Consider the following 19,574-nt stretch of genomic DNA (forward strand, 5'->3'; position numbering starts at 1 on the left):
CCCTGATTGGGAATCTAGTCTACAACTTTTCAGTGTACAGGATGACGCTCCACCAACCCAAGCTACACTGGCTAAGGCAAGTTTAAATCACTTTTTTAAAACTGACTTTTGTCAAATGAATATATGTACCCCTTTAAAAACCAGAGACAAACACTTCCAACTCTGTTATTAATTTTTTTGTTATTTTTTTCTAGTATTTACCTCATTGACTACATATTATGCATCTCCTCTGTCCCGAGTCATCATTTTAAGACATTAGCTACTGATTTCCTACTATATATCAGGTGAGGACTTAGCTTTTTTTAAAAAAAATATTTTTATTGATTTCAGAGAGGAAAAGAGAGGGAGAGAGAGATAGAAACATCAATGATAAGAGAGATTCATTGATTGGCTGCCTCCTGCATACCCCTACTAGGGATCGAGTCTGCAACCTGGGCATGTGACCTGACTGGGAATCAAACCGTGACTTCCTGGTTCATAGGTTGACCAACCTGGGCATGTGCCCTGACTAGGAATTGAACTGTGACTTCCTGGTTCATAGGTTGGCGCTCAACCACTGAGTCACGCTGGCCGGGCAGGATTTAGCTTTCTTAAGTCACTCCTTTTCTCCACTTCCCTTTTGGTATAGCTATTATTCCTTTTTGTTGTTGTTAAATCAGTATTTAGAAATTACATTCATGACTTTCATACTACTTTCTTGGCAATTTCTCTAACTTCATCATTTAATCTATTGAAATTTTTGTTTTCTCTATCATAGTTTTTTGTTTCATAGACTTTATTATTATTTGATAGTTCCTTTTTTCACTTTGAAAATAAGAGGGGTAACAATAAACATCTGAGAAGAGATTCAGAAACACATTTATTTTTTTATTTTTGTTAATCCTCATCTGAGGATATTTTCCCCCATTGCTTTTCAGAGAGCGGAAGGGAGGGAGTGAGAAGGGGCAGGGAAGAGTAAGGGAGGGAGGGAGAGTGCAGTGGGCAGAGGACAGAGGGGAGAGAGAAACTGGGCTGTGAAAGAAACACATTGATTGGATGCCTCTGGACAGCAGGGAGCAAGCCACAACCCAGGTACATGCTCTTGACTGGGAATCGAACCTGAGACCCTTTGGTGCTCAGGTCGGTGCTTAACCATTGAGCACACTAGCCAGAGTGGAGTCATAGACTTTATTTTTTTATTATTGTCTAAAGTTTTACATATGTCTTCTTTTTCCCCAATTGACCCCCCTCCCCCCCGCCAGCCATTCCCACCCTGGGCAAGCCCCCACCGCCCCAGTGCCTGTGTCCACTGGTTATGCTGATACGCATGCATACAAGTCCTTTGGTTGCTCTCTAATCCTTCCCCCCTCCTACCATTTGTCTCTGGATCTAGTTCATCAAATTATGTTGATCATTATATTCCACATATGAGTGAGATCATGTGATATTTATCTTGAGTCATAGACTTTAGAAGCAAAGGAAGCATGTGCCTTGGGAAAGAAGGGAAGGGTGGTGTTGCTTCTGGTGAGACTGTTGGCATTCCCTCAGCTGACAGTCCTGAGCTCTTGGTAAAGTGGGAGCTTTCAGTCTGGCTTTTCTTAGAGGCCGTCAGCCTTAGGAGAGTCTCTACCTTGACATGATGGAGTGAAGACCTCCCATGACTTAGTCTCTGAGATTCCGCACAGTAAACTCCTTACCATCTAGTTCATTACTATGGCTTCTTACTTCATGTAAGTGATTTTCAGCTGAATTGTCAATTCTGCCTCCTATTACTTAATTGTTAGTAATAGTAGAACTCATTCTATTTTCATACATTTTAAAACTAAATCTTGCCTTGATCTTAAAACTTATCTGATTTTGCTTGTTTTCCTAGGCTAATACTCTTCTTCCCTTACCAACTTAATTCATTATGTCTTGTTATAGCAAAATTTATAATGTATTTGTGTGTGTTATCCTTACTTCAATTACTGACAACCCTAGTATAGTTTTCTTAGAGGTGGTTATCTTATTAGCTGAGTTTAAACTGCTCAGAACTAATTAATAATCTGTAAAGTGGGTTGTTTTTTAAAAAATTTTATTTTAGCATTTCCTTGCTTTCTGGCACCACAAGATATTTCAAATTCATCTTGTAGTTATACCCTGTCCCATCTCCAGAATCAACCATTTCTGCCAGGGGCACTTTTAAAAAATATATATATTTTATTGATTTTTTTACAGAGAGGAAGGGAGAGGGATAGAGAGTTAGAAACATTGATCAGCTGCCTCCTGCACACCCCCTACTGGGGATGTGCCACAGCCATGGTACATGCCCTTGACCGGAATCGAACCCGGGGCCCTTCAGTCCGCAGGCCGAAGCTCTGTCCACTGAGCCAGACTTTTTAAAGAGTGATATTAGAAACCACGGTCTGGGCACTAGATGTGCTTATTGCTATTGGATGTCATTGCCTCTGGGGTTTCTCAGCCGACAGCAGGAAATATATGTGAATATATTAACCTTTGTATGTATACATATCTACAAATATATGTATAAAAGGCTAATATGCTAAGTGTCCAACCATTCGACTGTTTGACCATTTGACCGGTAGCTATGATGCGCACTGACCACCAGAGGGCAGACACTCAACGCACAGACATGGAAACCTGGAACAGACTGATGAATCTCAGGGGGGAGGGGGGAGGGGGGAGGGTGGGAAGAGATTAACACATTAAGCATCCTGTCAGTCACCGGTGACTGACTATACTTTCCTTCTGGAAGACAAAATAGGCTGGGCGCTTAATGTCTTAACCAAAGATCTTATATGCATACTAGGGGCCTGGTGCATGGATTCATGCACCAGTGGGGTCCCTCGGCCTGGCCTGCGGAGATCGGGCCGAATCCATGCCCTGGGCCTCTGACATCCCCCGAGGAGTCCTGGATTGTGAAAGGGCACAGGCCAGGCCGAGGGACCCCACCGGTGAACGAATCCGTGCACTGGGCCTCTAGTTTATATATATACATGTATATAAAAAACATATACATCTCTATATTAAGCTCAACATGAGTGTATACTGATGTTCTCAACTCTAATCCAGTAATACAGATCATTCTAGCCTTTCGCCTTGCTTGTAAATAACTTCCCACTCCGACAGTGAGGAACCTGCCTCTCACCATCCACCCCCTGTTTCATTGTTCAGTTCCAGTATGCGTGTATGGTCCTTGCAGATTCGTAAAGCCATGCCCCTGGGGAAACGGCTTTACCAGCCAGGGTACAACGCTATGTGTTGTTCCTTCTGCCTTTAGTCTTGTGCGCTCCCTCTTTTCCAAGATTGTTAGGTCAGCATCTTCCCATCCTCTTCACGAGGCTTTTTCATACATTTATAGTACAATTAGGTTCTTTTGTCAGTCTGTATTACATCTCTGACCTAAATAACTTTTCTAAAAGTTCACATACATAAAAGTTCATTTTTTTTCTGTAAAGTTCTATGGGTTTTTAGACAGGTATTTTTATTGATTTATTGTTTTGACAAAGTATTGTGTCATGTATTCACGGTTACAGCACCATACAGAATAGTTTCACTGCCCTAAAACTCCCCTGTGCTTCGCTTATTCAGCCTCCCTCTCCCCCCAACCCCCTGGCAACCACTGATCTGTTTACCACCTTTGTAATTTTGCCTTTTCCATAGCTGAGGCCATTTTGTTTTATCAGAGGAAAATGGGTCCCCTAACTCCTCCCAGTGGGTGATGTACACAGATGTCTGCTGGTGGAAACCAGACAGAAAAAAGTGGTTTGGGGTCTCATTGTTCAGCTTGAAGGTTTCACTTTGTGGCCCTATGTGCAGTCTTGTGCCTCACTCCACTTCCCACGGTCCCAATGGTCCCAAGTCCAGAGGCTGTTGGGTTCAATCTCCCCAGAGAATAAACACAGTCTCCTGTCGGGGTGGGAGTGGTGGTCACTCATTGGTCTAGGTTGAGGGGCACGCTTGGGGCCTGCCTGCTTTTTTATGGAGACTTTTGGCCAATCTCCTGTTTTCGCTCTGTGTTGCCTCTCGCTTTTCAGCGGTAGCTGGGCCTCCAGTTCCTGAACCCTTCTAGAGTTACAGATATCGCTGCTCACTCCTCAGCAGATCACCGTCTGCAGGCACGCAGGCTTCCGTGCTTCCTCTGCTGCGCCACTCCTTTCCTGCTGGCTTTCTGGCTTCCAAGATTACGTTCAGATCTCTTAACCTCTGTTTCATTTCTCTCTGTCTTAGTGGGGTTATGCCACGTTTAACCAGAAGTTTCATTTGCTTTTAGAAATTTGCTATTTGGTGCAATTGTAATTACTCTGAAAAAGGTTAAAAAGCCACATTTCCTGGTATGATTTGTCTTTCCTTTATATGTATTTTGGCAATACAGCTCTTGATGTATAACAGAGTTGAGATTTTTTAAAAAGTGTGCAATTGATATCCCCATGAGTATTCCCTGTCTTTTCATGGGCCAGGAATAAACCTATTAAAAAAATGATCAGGCCCTGACTGGTTTGGCTCAGTGGATAGAGCGTTGGCTTGCGGACTGAAGAGTCCTGGTTCGATTCCAGTCAAGGGCATGTACCTTGGTTGAGGGCACATCCCCAGTGAGGGGTGTGCAGGAGGCAGCTGATCAATGTTTCTCTCTCATAGATGTTTCTAACTCTCTATCCCTTTCCCTTCCTCTCTGTAAAAAATCAATAAAATATATATTTTTTAAATGATCAGTGCCATTCTTTTGAAACTTGCTGAGGTTAACATTTTTGCCTCATATGTGGTTGCTCCTATGCAGACATAATAGTGACTGTCACCGTTGGCAGGATTTGGAAGTTTCTACACTGACTTTTATGGAAGTTAGCTTTCTGACAATGTGTTTCTCATTCTTTTTTTTAAAAAAAAAATATTTTTATTGATTTCAGAGAGGAAGAGGAGGGAGAGAGAGAAATATCAGTGATGAAAAAGAATCATTGATCAGCTGCCTCCTGCACGCCCCCTACTGGGGACCGAGCCCATAACCTGGGCATGTGCCCTGCCGGGGAACTGAACCATGACCTCCTGGTTCATAGGTCAACACTCAACCACTGAGCCACGCCGGCCAGGTTGTGTTTCTCATTCTTTTGCAGCAAGTGGAATACCAGCAGGTCAGACGGACTTCTGGACAACTTAACTTTGGACTTATCCTTAAAAAGAATATGGGGCAGAACCCAAGCTCTATTTTCTTTAGTAAAGGAAAATAATATTGATAAAATTCCTAACTGTTCCTATAATTCCAGTAAATGGAACCGGTACCTCTAATGGTTTATGGTATGTTTTACTGAATGCACTAAAGGGCTGCATGCATTTTCTTATCCTAAAGGACCAAATGGGATGAGAAGAAGTAGCAATTTTAATAAGGGGTCCCTAGCCCACCATGGACCATATGCCTTCCCTTATGTGGTCTCATTTACTCTCATTCTCCCACTGAGGTCGCTGTGAACCCTGTACAGGTATGAACTTGGGCCTTCTACTTCAAGGATGGCAGAGCCAAAGTGGGAGCCCAGGCCTGTGCACTTGCCACTGTGCTGCCAGCTTTGGGCTGGGTGTCCAGCTTAGGTCCCATGGTTCTCCTGGCTTTGCATCAAGGTCACTGAGAGTCAGCAGCATGGTGATTAAGCCAGGACTCTGGAGCCAGACCACCCACATTTAAGTATCTATTCCATCATGTTGGGCTCTGTGCCTTAGTTCCTCCATTTGTGAAATGGAGAGAATGATAGTTGCTGTGGGAATTAATATTAGAAACCACCTAGTAAACACTCTCCAAGTGTTTGCTAAATAGGTAAATTCTATTGGACTTTTCGTCCTCTCACCTGCTCAGTGCTTAAAGGAAAGCAAATATTTTCTTTAGACCTTGCCAAAGGCGGGGCTGCACGGACACAGACGTGTGTAGAGGTGAGAGCATTTCCGTTCTTACATGGAAGATTTGGGGCAGATGGGTAACACACTTTAACTGAAATGTCACAGTGCCACCCATCTGAATCCAAGATATGCTTCCACCCAGATATCCTTGAGTAGCTACATAGAGCTTCAATAAGGGTGAGAATAATCAGACAAGAAATGGTAAAATAATTGAATTAGTTTTGTCTTTATAAAATGAGGGGGCAGAGCTGGATGACTCCAAATGCATGTGATCGTTATAATCACTAAGCGTCCTGTTTTAGTAGGCTACCTCGGACCTATATAATGTAGATGCCGAAGATGCCAATCTGCTTAGAAAAAAAGCGGAATGAGGTAACAGATAAAAATCAGCTGTATTGTTTGCCACTAAAATTCCAAAGGCTACCCACCTGGCTCACACACGCCGCCAGGAGATGGCAGATACCTTTGGTTATGCTCTGTTTCCTTTTGTCCACTGGCCAGTGTAACCTGTTGTCCCTGTATTGAATAAATCAATGGCAGTTGGTGCCATACTTAAAAAAATAAGTATTTATTGATTTTAGAGAGAGGGAGGAAGGGAGGGAGAGAGAGAGAGAGAGAGAGGAGAGAAACACCGATGTGAGAGAGTAACCGATCAGTTGCCTCCTGCATGCACCCCAACTGGGGATCCAACCTGCAACCTTGGCCTGTTTCTGCCCTTTTTTTTTTCTTGTAGTTTTTTTTCTTTATTGATTAAGGTATTACATATGTGTCCTTATCCCCCCCCATTGTCCTCCCCCCACTCATGCCCTCACCCCCCTGGTGTCTGTGTTCATTGGTTAGGCTTCTATGCATGCATACAAGTCCTTTGGCTGATCTTCTTCCCTTCTATTGAGGAGGAGAGGTGAGGTAGGATTGAGGTGGAGGTGCCCAGCTGATCTTCATTAATATCTGGTCAGTTGCTAATTTTAGGAATCGGTTCATTAGTATTTGGGAAGTATGGTCAATAATTCCTTTTTTAAAAAAAATATATTTTATTGATTTTTTACAGAGAGGAAAGGAGAGGGACAGAGTTAGAAACATCGATCAGCTGGCTCCTGCACACTCCCCACTGGGGATGTGCCCGCAACCAAGGTACATGCCCTTGACCAGAATCAAACCTGGGACCCTTTAGTCCGCAGGCCGACGCTCTATCCACTGAGCCAAACTGGTTAGGGCAAGAATTTCTTCATTTGCCTTTTTCCACTGGAAAGACCCTGTTGAAATGATATGTCTGTACTTAGTTTCCCAAGTTGTCGGAATTCTGCTGCTACTAATAGTTATCAGTGGAGCATTTATTGCCAGGAGAAAGAACAGAGGCAATATTACGTATTAGTTAAGAGTTGAGCTCTGGTATCGAACTCCTGGGTTTAAGTCCTCACTGTATCATTTACAGGCTTTGCGATTTTGAGTAAGTCACTTCACCTTTTGGGGCCTCAGTGTTCCCATCTAAAAAATGTGAATAGTGAGTGCTCCATCCATGTTAGCTGCTGTTAACACCATTGTTGTTGTTAATGATTTTGTTAGCTGACCAATGACTGGGACCAGTGCAAGGCCCCTTTCTGGGTCTTTCTCAAGTATGATGAGTGAGATGACCAAATAGCTTCATGCTATGAGACGCTTCCCATCTCTAACTTCAGTTTTTCTCTCTGGCAGCAGCTTCCCAGTGAGTTCTGATGACTTCAGTTCATTCTTTCTCTTGGATATTTTTTTCTGGGTCACTACCTGTGAAATCAAGGTTTTCTGGCTTAACATTGAGAATAGATAAACCTTAATCGATTATTTTCCATTACCATGGACCATTAGCTAAGAGATCTGATCTATCACAAATGGAAGAATTTGTTCCAACATTCTTGAAATCTCCCTGCCAGGACAATGTTTAATATAAATATTTTATTGTTGATGAAGATAGTGCTACAAAGGAGCAGAGAGTCACAGAGTTACACTGCGGGGTTGAGGAGAAAAGGGCTGAAGAGGAAAGCCTGAGTGTGGCCATTTGCAGAGCAGCTCAGCTGTTGAAAGTTGGTATTAACACCCAACTTCTCAGAAGCTTTTCCTCCGCCGAGGGGGCTTGGTGGAGCACTGGCTTGAGAGTGTTGCTTAGCAACAAGATGTCAGAGTCAAGCAACCCATCCCCTGCCTCCCTTCCACCAGCCCTCAGCTGCCACCCTGAGGCTCCTATTAGACAATCAAGTGTGCTGGGAGGGAGGGACCAGAGAGAGGGGGCAAAGTTTAGTCATTGAACGAAGCAGCCTGGAAGTATTTAATCTGTAGACCCAGTTCCCCAGCGCCTCCAGCCTGAACTGGAAGTGGGCAGCACTCTGGAGACCAGCGAGCCAACTGCACAGAAGTCTCTGACCACCTCAGGAGAAACCACACTTGGGGAAAATGTTTGCGGTGCACTTGGTGGCGTTTTACTTCAGCAAGCTGAAGGAGGATCAGATCAAGAAGGTAAGGACTCAGGAGGCTGAGAGCGGTCTCATTCTGCACCGACAACACGGATCCCTGCCTACACCTGCGGGGATTGAGAGCTTATTAGAAAACGGGGAGCACAGGACCAGTGAAACACTCATGGAGGGGGAAGAGGACATTGCCTGTTGTCCGGAGCCTGGATCTCACTCAGAGCTTCCTGGCGGATATCGGATGGGAAGGGGATGAGGAGAGAGTCTTCAGAACCCGTCTAAGTGGTTTGGGGTAAGGGGTGTATGAGAGGCGAGGGTAAAAGGAAAGGAGAGTCGTTCTTAAAGAAACGTTGAGAACTTGTAATTTACATTATTTTTTATGTGCTTGAAAGAATAGGAGGAAGGCACCAGAGGGATGGGAGGGTTAATGTACAGTCATCGAAATACTTATTTGCATGTGCTGTTTGCCAGTGGTAGACTACTAACGGCGTGCATTGTTTTGCCACTTTGTCCAAGAAACCTGCCTACAAAATTCATTCCGAGGCTCACCTGGGGGCCATCAGCATTTTCCCAGCTGGCACGAACTCAGCTTGTCACTCTGGCCACTCAGCCTGTCACTCTGGCCACGCCAGCCACCAGCTCAAGGAAGTCCTCCCCGGCAGGTGGACTTAGCCAAGGTCACCCAGGTATTTAAGGTGGTGCTGGGGACGAAGCTGAAGTGCTGGCTCCCCCTCCTGCATCCTTTCCCTGGTGCCCCGATGCCTCTGGGCTTTTCCAACAGACTCTCACTACATCCTGCTCATTAGAGAGTTGGGTTCGAGGTTATAGCAAATGTTAGAATATGATAAACTCACCAGGTTTAACCTGTCCTAGGTTTTACTCGTTGCTTAGATTCATGAAGCCCTTTATGGCTTCTGAAGGAGGTGGGACGCGCTAGGCAGCCCTGCTCAGGACTTCACTTTCTGCTCTTACCTGCTCAGTTATGATGAAACGGGCCCCAAGGGGAGTCTTTGGACCTTGACACCTGTGGTTCTGCAAATGAGTTTCCTTTCCTTGGGCCTCTGTGGCGGTTCATCTTTCGTTACAGCCTCGAATCAGGCGGGTCTGACTGTCCACAGCCCCGTGCAGGCTCAGGAGGCCCCTCTGAGTGGAAACGCAGCCTCCACTGGGTGGTCCAGTTCTGGCTGGAGGGTCAGCCTCTGTCAAGGCCCGGAGCTGACCCTCCCCCGCCCTGTGGGAGGCAAGAGAGCTTGCGAGAGTGACTGAGAAGGGAGAGCCGGGAACACTCTGTAGCCACCTTAAGCTCGTGACTCCCCAGGTGTCAGGAGTCCTGTGGGAGGCTGGTTTATGGGTTTCCAGGATGAGTCACAGCTCCGAGAACACTGCTCCGTGTGCAGGAAACACACCTGGGCAAAAGGCACAGGCGCTCTCCCGGCAGGTAGCCCGGCCCCTCTTTCGTTCCCGTGCTTCCTGCCTCTGGAGCTGCCAAGATCCTGAGCCCCACTTGCTGCTAGGGTTTCTATGCAGACCCTGGAACAACTTTTTAAAAACTCCCTATGCCAACATTAAAACAGAAACAAAACACAACCTAATGGATGGAAGAGAAGGAAGGAAGGAAGGAAAGAAGGAAGGAAGGAAGGAAGGAAGGAAGGAAGGAAGGAAGGAAGGAAGGAAGGAAGGAAGAAGGGAGAGAGAAGGAAAAGGAAGGAAGGAAGGAAGGAAGGAAGGAAGGAAGGAAGGAAGGAAGGAAGGAAGGAAGGGAAAGAAGGAGGGAAGGGAAGGAAGGAAGGAGGGAAGGAAGGAAGGAAGGAAGGAAGTAAGGAGGGAAGGGAAGGGAGGATGGAAGGAAGGAAGGCTACTCTGATAGCTTCCCTTCCAATTCAATATATTGACATTTTTTTTTAGAAATTTTCTTTTTTCTTTAAATATATTTTTTATTAATTTCAGAGAGGAAGGGAGAGGGAGAGAGAGATAGAAACATCAATGATGAGAGAGAATCATTGATCGGCTGCCTCCTGCACGCCCCCTACGGGAATGGAGCCTGCAACCCAGGCATGTGCCCTTGACCGGAATCGAACCCGGGAACTTCAGTCCACAGGCTGACACTCTATCCACTGAGCCAAACCAGCTAGGGCTATATTGACATTATTTGACCTACAGATAACATTGGGCTGGGCCTGGTCACTGACCCGTAAATTGCCCACTCAAAGAAAAGGACTGGTTAGATTTTCAAAGTGTTCTTTTTACAGTTTAGAAAGTCAACATTACGAAAAGTGGAGATGTCACCTTTAATCCCACCCCCCTCACAGCTGTATTTGTGTGTGGAAGCCTGAGTAGTCTTTTCTCACAGCGGATGTTTTTACAGTTATGTTGTACATACAATTCTGGTGGTGTGTCCTTCGCTTACTGTTAGATTGTAACCACTTATGTACATTTCTCCATTTCTTTATGATTATTTTAATATCTAATATTTAATCAAGTTGGCTATACCATAACTTTCCCCTTTTGTTGGACAGGCTATTTTCAAAAATATTTTTTTAACAGTTAAAAAATGATTGGCTCAGTGACTAACGTCAACCTATGAACCAGGAGGTCATGGTTCAATTCCCGGTCAGGGCACTTGCCCAGGTTGCAGGCTTGATTCCCATAGGGGGTGTGCAGGAGGCAGCCCATCAATGATTCTCTCATTGAGGTTTCTCTCTCCCTCTCCCTTCTTCTCTGAAATCAATAAAAAATATTTTTTAAATTGCTATAATAAACCGGTTTGTATTTAATGTTCTCCACCTTTGGGATTATTTCCTAAGGATGGATTCCCAGAAGTGAAATCACTGAGTCAAAGAGTTGAACCTTTTTATGACTTTTTTATTATTGTTACTATATTGTTAATATATTTTTATTGATTTCAGAGAGGAAGGGAGAGGGGGAGAGAGATAGAAACATCAATGATGAGAGAGAATCCTTGATTGGCTGCCTCCTACACGCCCCCTACTGGGGATCGAGCCCGCAACCCTGGCATGTGTCCTTGACTGGAATCGAACCTGGGACCCTTCAGTCCACAGGCTGACACTCTATCCACTGAGCCAAACCAGCCAGGGCTTTTTATGACTCTTGATTCTTAATATGGGACCTTTGGACTATGTGGTCACTAAAGTCCCCTGCAGCTCCCCCATCTGTCATTCCCTAAGCTCTGAGCTTACATTTTAAGTTTGCTCTTCCTCCGTGCTGCTTGCTGGCTCTTTCGTTTAGAAGATATCCCACCTCTAGTTTGTGAGTCACTCCAAAGTGGGCCTGGTTGCTGCCACCCAAGCACCTCCCTCAGTGCCTGAAACATGTATGCCTGGTCACACAGGCCCAACGTCTCCTATCTGAGTCTGAAATATAAGGTTTCTCCCCCCCCTCCCCATGTACGTTTCATTCTTTCCTTCTGAATAAATTAGAAACTGTCCTTAGTTGACACTCTTTCTGTCCTAACTTTAACTTATAGGAGCAGCAGGAGCAGTAAGTAGCCCAGAGCCCTCAGTGATGGTTAAACTGTAGCTCGCTGCCGAAACCGGTTTGGCTCAGTGGATAGAGCGTCGGCCTGCGGACTGAAAGTTCCCAGGTTCGATTCCGGTCAAGGGCATGTACCTGGGTTGCGGGCACATCCCCAGTGGGAGATGTGCAGGAGGCAGCTGATCGACGTTTCTCTCCCATCGATGTCTCTAACTATCTATCTCTCTCCCTTCCTCTCTGTAAAAAATCAATAAAATATATTTTTTTTAAACTGTAGCTCGCAAATGGCCCAAACAGCCTCAAAACCATTGCTTACACGGAGGGATGGCCTGGGGATGCCCAGAGAAGTTCTCTGAGGTTGAGCAAAAATGAGCAATAGGCTTAGGGGCACTGCCTGAGGGGCCCTGGGCGATAAAGGGGTGATGTGGTTCTTGTGCACGTCTCACCCTTCCCAAGCCCCAATTACTCGGGTCACGTCCCTTTTGTTGGTTTCCCATGTGCGTGGCAGCGCCAACCAATTAGTCATGAACAGACTCCGGGCGAACGGAAGTCCTTAATGAAGCGTGACCTGGTTCCGTCCTGTCTTCTCAACACCCTGAAAGCCCGATTGTCCTGTTCTGGTAACGGCCCCTGAGGGTTTTCTGGCCTCTCTCTGGCCCCAAGTCCCTGGAGCCGTGGTTTGTTTCACTGGCTTGGTGTCCGTATTGGCTCCCACCGAGCTGGGATGCCGGCCTCGAGGCCTGTCTGATGGTTGGCACCTGTCCTGCGATGAAGGTTCATGTGGCCCTTGTACTCTTGATATAATTAGTCTGTTGGCTTGTGGTCCTGCACGAAATTGTGAAGCAAAACCAGGCCATGTGGTGAGGACGTGGGGACTGCACTGTAGTCCCAGGGCTGCCACGGACCTGCAGCTGCTCAGGGGCTCTGAGCCTGCTAGGCCTCCTCTCCATAGGGGCAAGGATTCCTGCCTCACCTGGCGCCTCAAGGAACGCCATGGAGAGCAGGTGAGGGACATACGTGACAGCACTTCCTCACAGGGACGCCATGGAGAGCAGGTGAGGGACATACGTGAAAGCACTCTGTAGGCTGCGAGCATGTACTTAGCCTTAGATGAAAGTGTGGGAGGGCAATTCCTGCCCCGGTCAGTAATCCACCCCAGTGAGCCCTGGGGGCCCAGGTTGCCCCCACCACATGATGAGCACAGGGGAGGACGCTGTTCTGCCATTCTTGTTTCTTTATAAATATGTTTTTACTGATTTTAGACAGAGACGAAGAGAGAAGGATAGATAAAAACATCATTGATCATAAGACACTGGGGGGTAGGGGAGGCCAGGGGAATGTCAAGGGCGGGGGGAAAAGGGAGACATATGTAATACCCTTTGTAATACTTTAAGCAATAAAACAACTAAAAAAAAAAAAATCATTGTTGGGCTACCTCCTGCACGTCCTTTACTGGGGATTAAGCCTGCAACCCGGGCATGTGTCCTACCTGGGAATCAAACCAGTGACCTCTTGGTTCATGGGTGGATGCTCAACCACCGAGCTGCACCAGCTGCGCTGTTCTGCCATTCTTTTTTTTTTTTTTAATATATTTTATTGATTTTTTACAGAGAGGAAGGGAGAGGGATAGAGAGTTAGAAACATCGATGAGGGAGAAACATCGATTGGCTGCCTCCTGCACACTCCTTACTGGGGATGTGCCCACAACCAAGGTACATGCCCTTGACCGGAATCAAACCTGGGACCCTTGAGTCCGCAGGCTGACGCTCTATCCACTGAGCCAAACCGGTTTTGGCTGTTCTGCCATTCTTGATGGGACATTGTTACCTTCAAGTGGACGGAGCAGAACCAGTGATTTTTATAACTTCCCTCCATTGGGGGATCCTGGTTACCTGAGTGGTATCATGAACAGACTCAGGGCAATTTGAGCTGGCTTTAGAAATTAAACATCTTAATTAGAATAACCTCAGTTAAAAACAATGGGAGGGGACCGTTCCCCCCCCCCCCCCCACGGGAGTCTGTTCTGTGGGACTCTTCCCCCTCCCTATGTGGGAGTCTGTATTTGTTCTCCAATAAATTTCCACCTTTGCGATACCAAAAAACACCCCCCTTCCCCTTCCCCCCCCCCAAAAGAACACCCAACAACAACAATGGAGATGTGAAGGACTAGATTTTAGAGAGTGCGGCTGGAAACTGAATTTAGCTCCGAGCTTCCTGGCAGCCCGTAAACAAAGGGAAACCTGTTTGGATATATAGTGTCATCATTGGCTGAAAGCAAGCTCCCACGTGTAGGAGTCCCAGGTTCTAGCTATAGCTAGTCTTTTCCAGAGGAGGGACAATGGGACAGTGGTGAGGGCACGGAACTAGGAATTAGAAACCCTGAACCTTTCTTAGTTTTTGTGCCTCCACTGTCCCATCAGAAAAATGGGGGAATCGTTTCTTCCTCAAAGCGTGCCCTTTGGAGGAATAAATCCCACCTTCCCCAGCCTTCCATTCCGTTCTGTTCTCCCAGCTCCCTTCCTTGTCCCCAGCTTGAGGGTCCGCATCACTAAGCGGTCCCCTTGCGACGTGGGCGTGGGCGTGGGAATGTGCAGCAGCCAACCCTGGCCACCCCTGTCCTTCCAGGTGGACAGGTTCCTGTATCACATGCGGCTCTCCGACGACACCCTTCTGGACATCATGGCGCGGTTCCAGGCTGAGATGCAGAGGGGCCTGGGGAAGGACACCAACCCCACAGCCTCCGTGAAGATGCTGCCCACCTTTGTCAGGGCCATTCCGGACAGATCAGGTGAGGGGCTGGGGCTGCCAGGGATCTGAGGGGCTGGGTCCTTCCTGGCCGATGGACCTGAAGTTTGCTCCTGTGCCTTGACTTACCTCTTCAGCCCTCTCCACAGCACCCCCACCTCCGACGCTCTATGCTTAGTCACACTCAATACCCAAAGTTTTGAACCAAGGTTCAAACGTGCCTCACTTTCTCTCTGCCCCCTTAGCCCCACACACTCTGCTCCCTCTCCTGCCGGGACATCTCAGCATTCTTCCCCTGGTCGGTGGAGAGTTCCCTGCCTGCGTCTGGGAAGCACCCCCATGCTGGGCTCGGTGCCTGCCACCTGCTGCGAGTGCGAGTCTCCCCAGTGTCCTGAGCACCTCGCACAGTGCCTGGTGCGTACTGGGCCCCGAAATGTTTGTTGACTGCATATAAATGGCATTTCCTTCCTCAGAATTACTTCACTCCAAAGCATCGAGAGTCTAGGCTAATAGTAAGTATTAGAAGATGCCATGACGTAGAAGCAAGAATATTAAATGATGATATTCAAGAAACCTGGGTTCTAGGCCCAGCTCTGCCGTTCCTCAGTGACTATTGACAAAAGGTATAGACTCAGCTTCTCTATCTGTAAAATGAGGGAGGTGGCCTCTGTATAAATTTTCTGTTGCTGCTGTAATAAGTTACCACACATTTAACAGCTTGAAACAGCACAAATTTATCCTCTTTCAGCTGTGGAGGTCAGAGTGAGAGTGGGTCGCAAGGGCCATAATCAGGGTGTGGGAAGGGCTGAGTGCCCTCCGGGGCCCAGCGGGAGCCTGTCCCTTGCCTTCTCAGCTGCAGGAGGCTCCTGCATTCCCCGCTCCAGCCTCTCTCCACCTCCCAGCCAGCAGCGTAGCATCTTCCAATATGTCTCTGCCTCGCCCTTGCGCCTCTTCCTCCCTTAAAGACCCTGTGATTTACCTGATGCCCCTCAGATCATCCATGATCTCCCAACCTCGAGCTCAACCGATGAGCAACTTTGATTCTGTCTGCAACCTAAATCCCCTCTTGCCATGCTAACGTATCCACAGGATCCGGGGATTAGGTTGTGGGCCTCTCTTTGCTTACCACAGTCTAGAGACCTCTAGAAGGAATCTTTGAGGTTCCGTACACTCCTCCGTTCTCAGCCTCTGGGAAGCCATAGGAGGAAGGAGCTGGTGTCTGCCAGGCACCTCCTGTGGTCCTCACTGTCTCACACAGTCCCCACAAGAACCGTGGTCAGATGAGATACCGAGGACCAAAGGGGTTCCCCAGTGTCGGGGTCCCAGTGCTCCAACCAAGCTCCAGTGGGGGCTTTGGGCTCTTGAAGAAGCCGGGATTAAAGTTTAAGGGCCTTCCGGGCCTGTGATTGGATTAGCCAGGTTCTGGGCCCCTTTGGGACAATGCCTGGGTCAGAGTCGTTAGGCTCTGCCGTTTGAGGGGCCCTGGGAGCTGTGATGAGAGAGACCTGTTCCCTGGCAGGCGGGTGGGTGCGTAGGGTGGGCCGTGTACCGCCCGGAGGAGCATAAGCTTTGGAGAGAGACTGTGCTGCTTTGACATCTTGCCTGGTTCCTGGTACTTTTGCTCTGAGGGTGACGAGGGGACTGTGGTCCTTGACGGGTCACCCAGCTGCTCGGAGAAGCACCTGAGTCATGGGGTGTGTGTGTGGGGGAGGCACCAGGGCAAAGTCCCCCTGGCTTCCTGTGCTGGGCTCCTCCTGCAGAGGTGTGTCCCCAGAGGCATCAGAAAGTGGCCTTTGATGGTCTGGAGCCTGCGGCCGGATGTGCTTTCCAGAAGGTTTGGAAGTGAAACTGACCAAGTTTCAGACACCCCCTCCTCCTCAGGCCAGGAGACATACCTATGCTCTTCCCTGTCTCCTCAGAGCTCTCCTCACACAATAGCCCTTACCTGACCCTGCTCCAGGGGGTCCCTGCACCCAGAGGCCTGGGCAAGTCCACTGCACTCCTGTCCTCACCAACTTCAGGGTCATTGGGAGCAGATGAGGCAGGGGTGTTTCAAAGTCTCCAGAACGTTGTCCCAAGTCCCAGTAACTCTGTGAGCTGGTGGTGGCATTTCATGATTCCTCACCAACAAGCAGAACTCTGCTGATCCCTCAGGCCTGCATTTCAGAAATGTATAGAGTTTCCGGAGAAATCCCTCTGAGTGCTCCCACTGCAGGGCCTGCGCCTTTCAACCGAACCCACCCGAGACGGGTGGCCTGTGTGAGCTTTAGTTCCAGTGTTTCAGCCAGGGACCTGCAATGGGTGTTCTTACAAAAGTGCCTTAAAATTGTTGTTATTGCAACATGTCAGTTGACTAGCAATTTCCCTCTGTGTCTATTTCTTTTTTTTTAAAATATATTTTATTGATTTTTTACAGAGAGGAAGGGAGAGGGATAGAGAGTTAGAAACATCAATCAGCTGCCTCCTGCACACCTCCTACTGGGGATGTGCCCGCAACCAAGGTACATGCCCTTGACCGGAATCGAACCTGGGACCTTTCAGTCTGCAGGCCGACGCTCTATCCACTGAGCCAAACCGGTTAGGGCCTCTGTGTCTATTTCACAAGGAGTGAATCTGAATGGCCAGCTGGGGCCAGGGGCTACAGTCAGGGGTCAGATTTTCCCAGGCCGGGGGTCACATGGCACAAACAAGGCCACTTGGGGGCCTGGGTTTCTGGGCATGGCGTTTCACTTACGTGTGCCTTCGGCATACATCATGACACCTGCCGGGCACATGCGGCCACTTCTCAGGCGATTTTATAGAGAGGCTTGTTGGTTCAAAGGTTTGCACACCAGAGTTCTCATCCCACACCTGCGGCTGACGCTGAAGACACTGGCAGGGTCCTGGGCAGGACTTCTGTCTGGATCCCAAGGTGAAGTTGTTAAGAGGGGCTGTCATTTCTCCTTTTATTAATCGCATCTGCCTTGCGCTGGGCTGGGTGGTGTTATTTTCTCATTTTGAAGCAACTCTGGCCCCAAATATTGAGCATCCTTGGCCCTTGAGGGCCGTCATTTGGTCCCCGTCTCCCTTCCCTCCTGGAGCATTTTGCCTCTGCCCTTGAGACAGAGGCTTGTATGGGGCTGTTTCTCTTCCCTGCACTCGCCCTCCCTTCCCTCCAGGCCTTATCTAGAATAGGCCCCGCCCTCACGGCCCACCTCTCCTACCGCCTGCCTGAAGAGTGGGCAGGCCATGAGAGACTTGGGTCACCCCCCCCCCCCCCCCCCAGTTCTGCCCCTTAATGGGAGGGCTCAGGTCAGTGGCTGCACTTCTGCAGCCCCAGTGAGTGTGCACAGTGACACCCAGCTCACACCTGGGGTGGTTGTGAGACTCAGTGACATTTCTTACCCGTCCAACTTCTCATGCACATCTTGCCATGTAGCAGACCCTCCATATCTGAAACTTTTTTGTTTGTTTTTTAATAGAAAATGGGGAGTTTCTTTCCCTGGATCTTGGAGGATCTAAGTTTCGAGTGTTGAAGGTGCAAGTCTCTGAAGAGGGGAAACAAAAGGTCCAGATGGAGAGTCAGTTCTACCCAACACCCAATGAAATTATCCGCGGGAACGGCGAAGAGGTACGGCGCAGGGCTCTGTGGAGTGCAGGGACCTTGTCGGTGAGCGGCTGCGCTGTAGCCCAGGGCCCTGTGCTTTCTCTCCTCTGCAGCTGTTTGAATACGTGGCTGACTGTCTGGCAGATTTCATGAAGACCCAAGGGCTGACGCATAAGAAATTGCCCCTGGGCATGACCTTCTCTTTTCCCTGCTGGCAGACGAAATTGGAAGAGGTAAGGCCTGGCTGGGGAGGGGAGAAGCTGTGCAGGGTTTGGAGTTTGGGGCTGGAGAATGTGTAGGAGTCAGGTCGGGAACAGGGGGCATCGGCAGGAATTCTCTTGCTTGTTATTTCCTTTTTATTCCTGTAAACGATGAAGTGAAAATGTGAGACAGAGCACTGGTTAACGTGCTGCCTTGATTTTACACCCACGTGGGCACAGCACAGGAATGAGTGGTTTTCACCCGTAGCTCAGTGGTTCTCAGACCTCGGTTGCGTCAGAGTCTGCTGGAGGGCTTGTTAAACTTGGGTTCTGGGCCCCAGCGGGGCTTCTTAATCAGTGGGGCCTTAGACTTGCATTTCCAACAGGTTCCCATGTGATCAGGATGCTGAAGGTCTGAGATAAGAGGGGCAAGGCTCAGGGAATCTCTCACCTCTGCACCCTTAGGAGGAGGGTCGAGGTAGGGCCGCCGGGGTGACAACAGAGCAGACACCTACCCTGGGATGTGGTCTCAGCTGCGCCACTAGCCTGCTGAGGGCTCAGGCAATTCATCTCCATGTGCCTCCAATTTTCAATAGGGAGATGTCAAACCCAATTTTATGTTCATCTGTGAAAATAAATAAGGTCCATGTAAAAGGAGAATAAACTTTCTGGGGCCAGGGGTCACGGTCAAGAGTCAGGTCTTCCCGGGCCACACCTGTCTGGGGTGGGGGCCCATGATCCCCTGCGGGACATACCGGTCGTGACCCCAGCTGACCATCATTTCCTGGACCATCTAGATATCACAGACTGTCCATCCAGGGATTCGTTTGATATTGTTGACTCTGGGTGACGGAGGGTGGAAAGGAAATGGGTTTTCACGTCCCACAGACCTGGCTTTGAATCATTGTTTGGAAAGTTGTGTTGCCTGGGCCATTCGTGGCTTATTGAGCCCCTGGTGTTCTCATCTGTAAAACACGGTTCATGGTATTTACCTGCTGGGCCAGGTAAAGCCCAGACAAAACACCTGCAACGCCCAGCTCTGTGCCTGGTGCCCAGTGGTCGCTGCAGGTGAGGACGGCTGTCCCTGTGGGACTTTCTCTCCCCGAGTTGTACCTTGTCCCCATTTCTGCGATGCTTCTGGAGGGCGGCACTGTTTTGTGTTGTTCTTCCTCTCCGCCCCAGGCTCTGGCTCCGAGTCCTGGTTTACTCGGCGCCCGATCACTATCTGACAATTGAAAGGCGTCATCAGTCATT

At 48.3% G+C, this 19,574-nt stretch overlaps 1 protein-coding gene across 2 annotated transcripts in view; it reads left to right on the plus strand.

Annotated features, from left to right (window-relative positions):
- The first annotated feature begins 8,156 nt into the window (after nt 1-8,156).
- HKDC1 (hexokinase domain containing 1) overlaps nt 8,157-19,574 on the plus strand; it is a 38,972-nt gene continuing 27,554 nt past the window's right edge. The window contains exons 1-4 of one of the 2 annotated variants that reach the window (XM_006107295.3): nt 8,157-8,346; nt 14,415-14,577; nt 17,996-18,144; nt 18,234-18,353. In XM_006107295.3, the coding sequence (XP_006107357.1) occupies nt 8,284-8,346; nt 14,415-14,577; nt 17,996-18,144; nt 18,234-18,353 (495 nt within the window). In that variant the 5' untranslated portion in view covers nt 8,157-8,283. The remainder of the gene's footprint in view (nt 8,347-14,414; nt 14,578-17,995; nt 18,145-18,233; nt 18,354-19,574) is intronic. The other variant, XM_023748020.1, reaches the window with a different exon arrangement.

Source organism: Myotis lucifugus, unplaced genomic scaffold (genome assembly GCF_000147115.1).
Source record: "Myotis lucifugus unplaced genomic scaffold, Myoluc2.0 scaffold_1093, whole genome shotgun sequence".
Lineage (NCBI taxonomy): Eukaryota > Metazoa > Chordata > Mammalia > Chiroptera > Vespertilionidae > Myotis > Myotis lucifugus.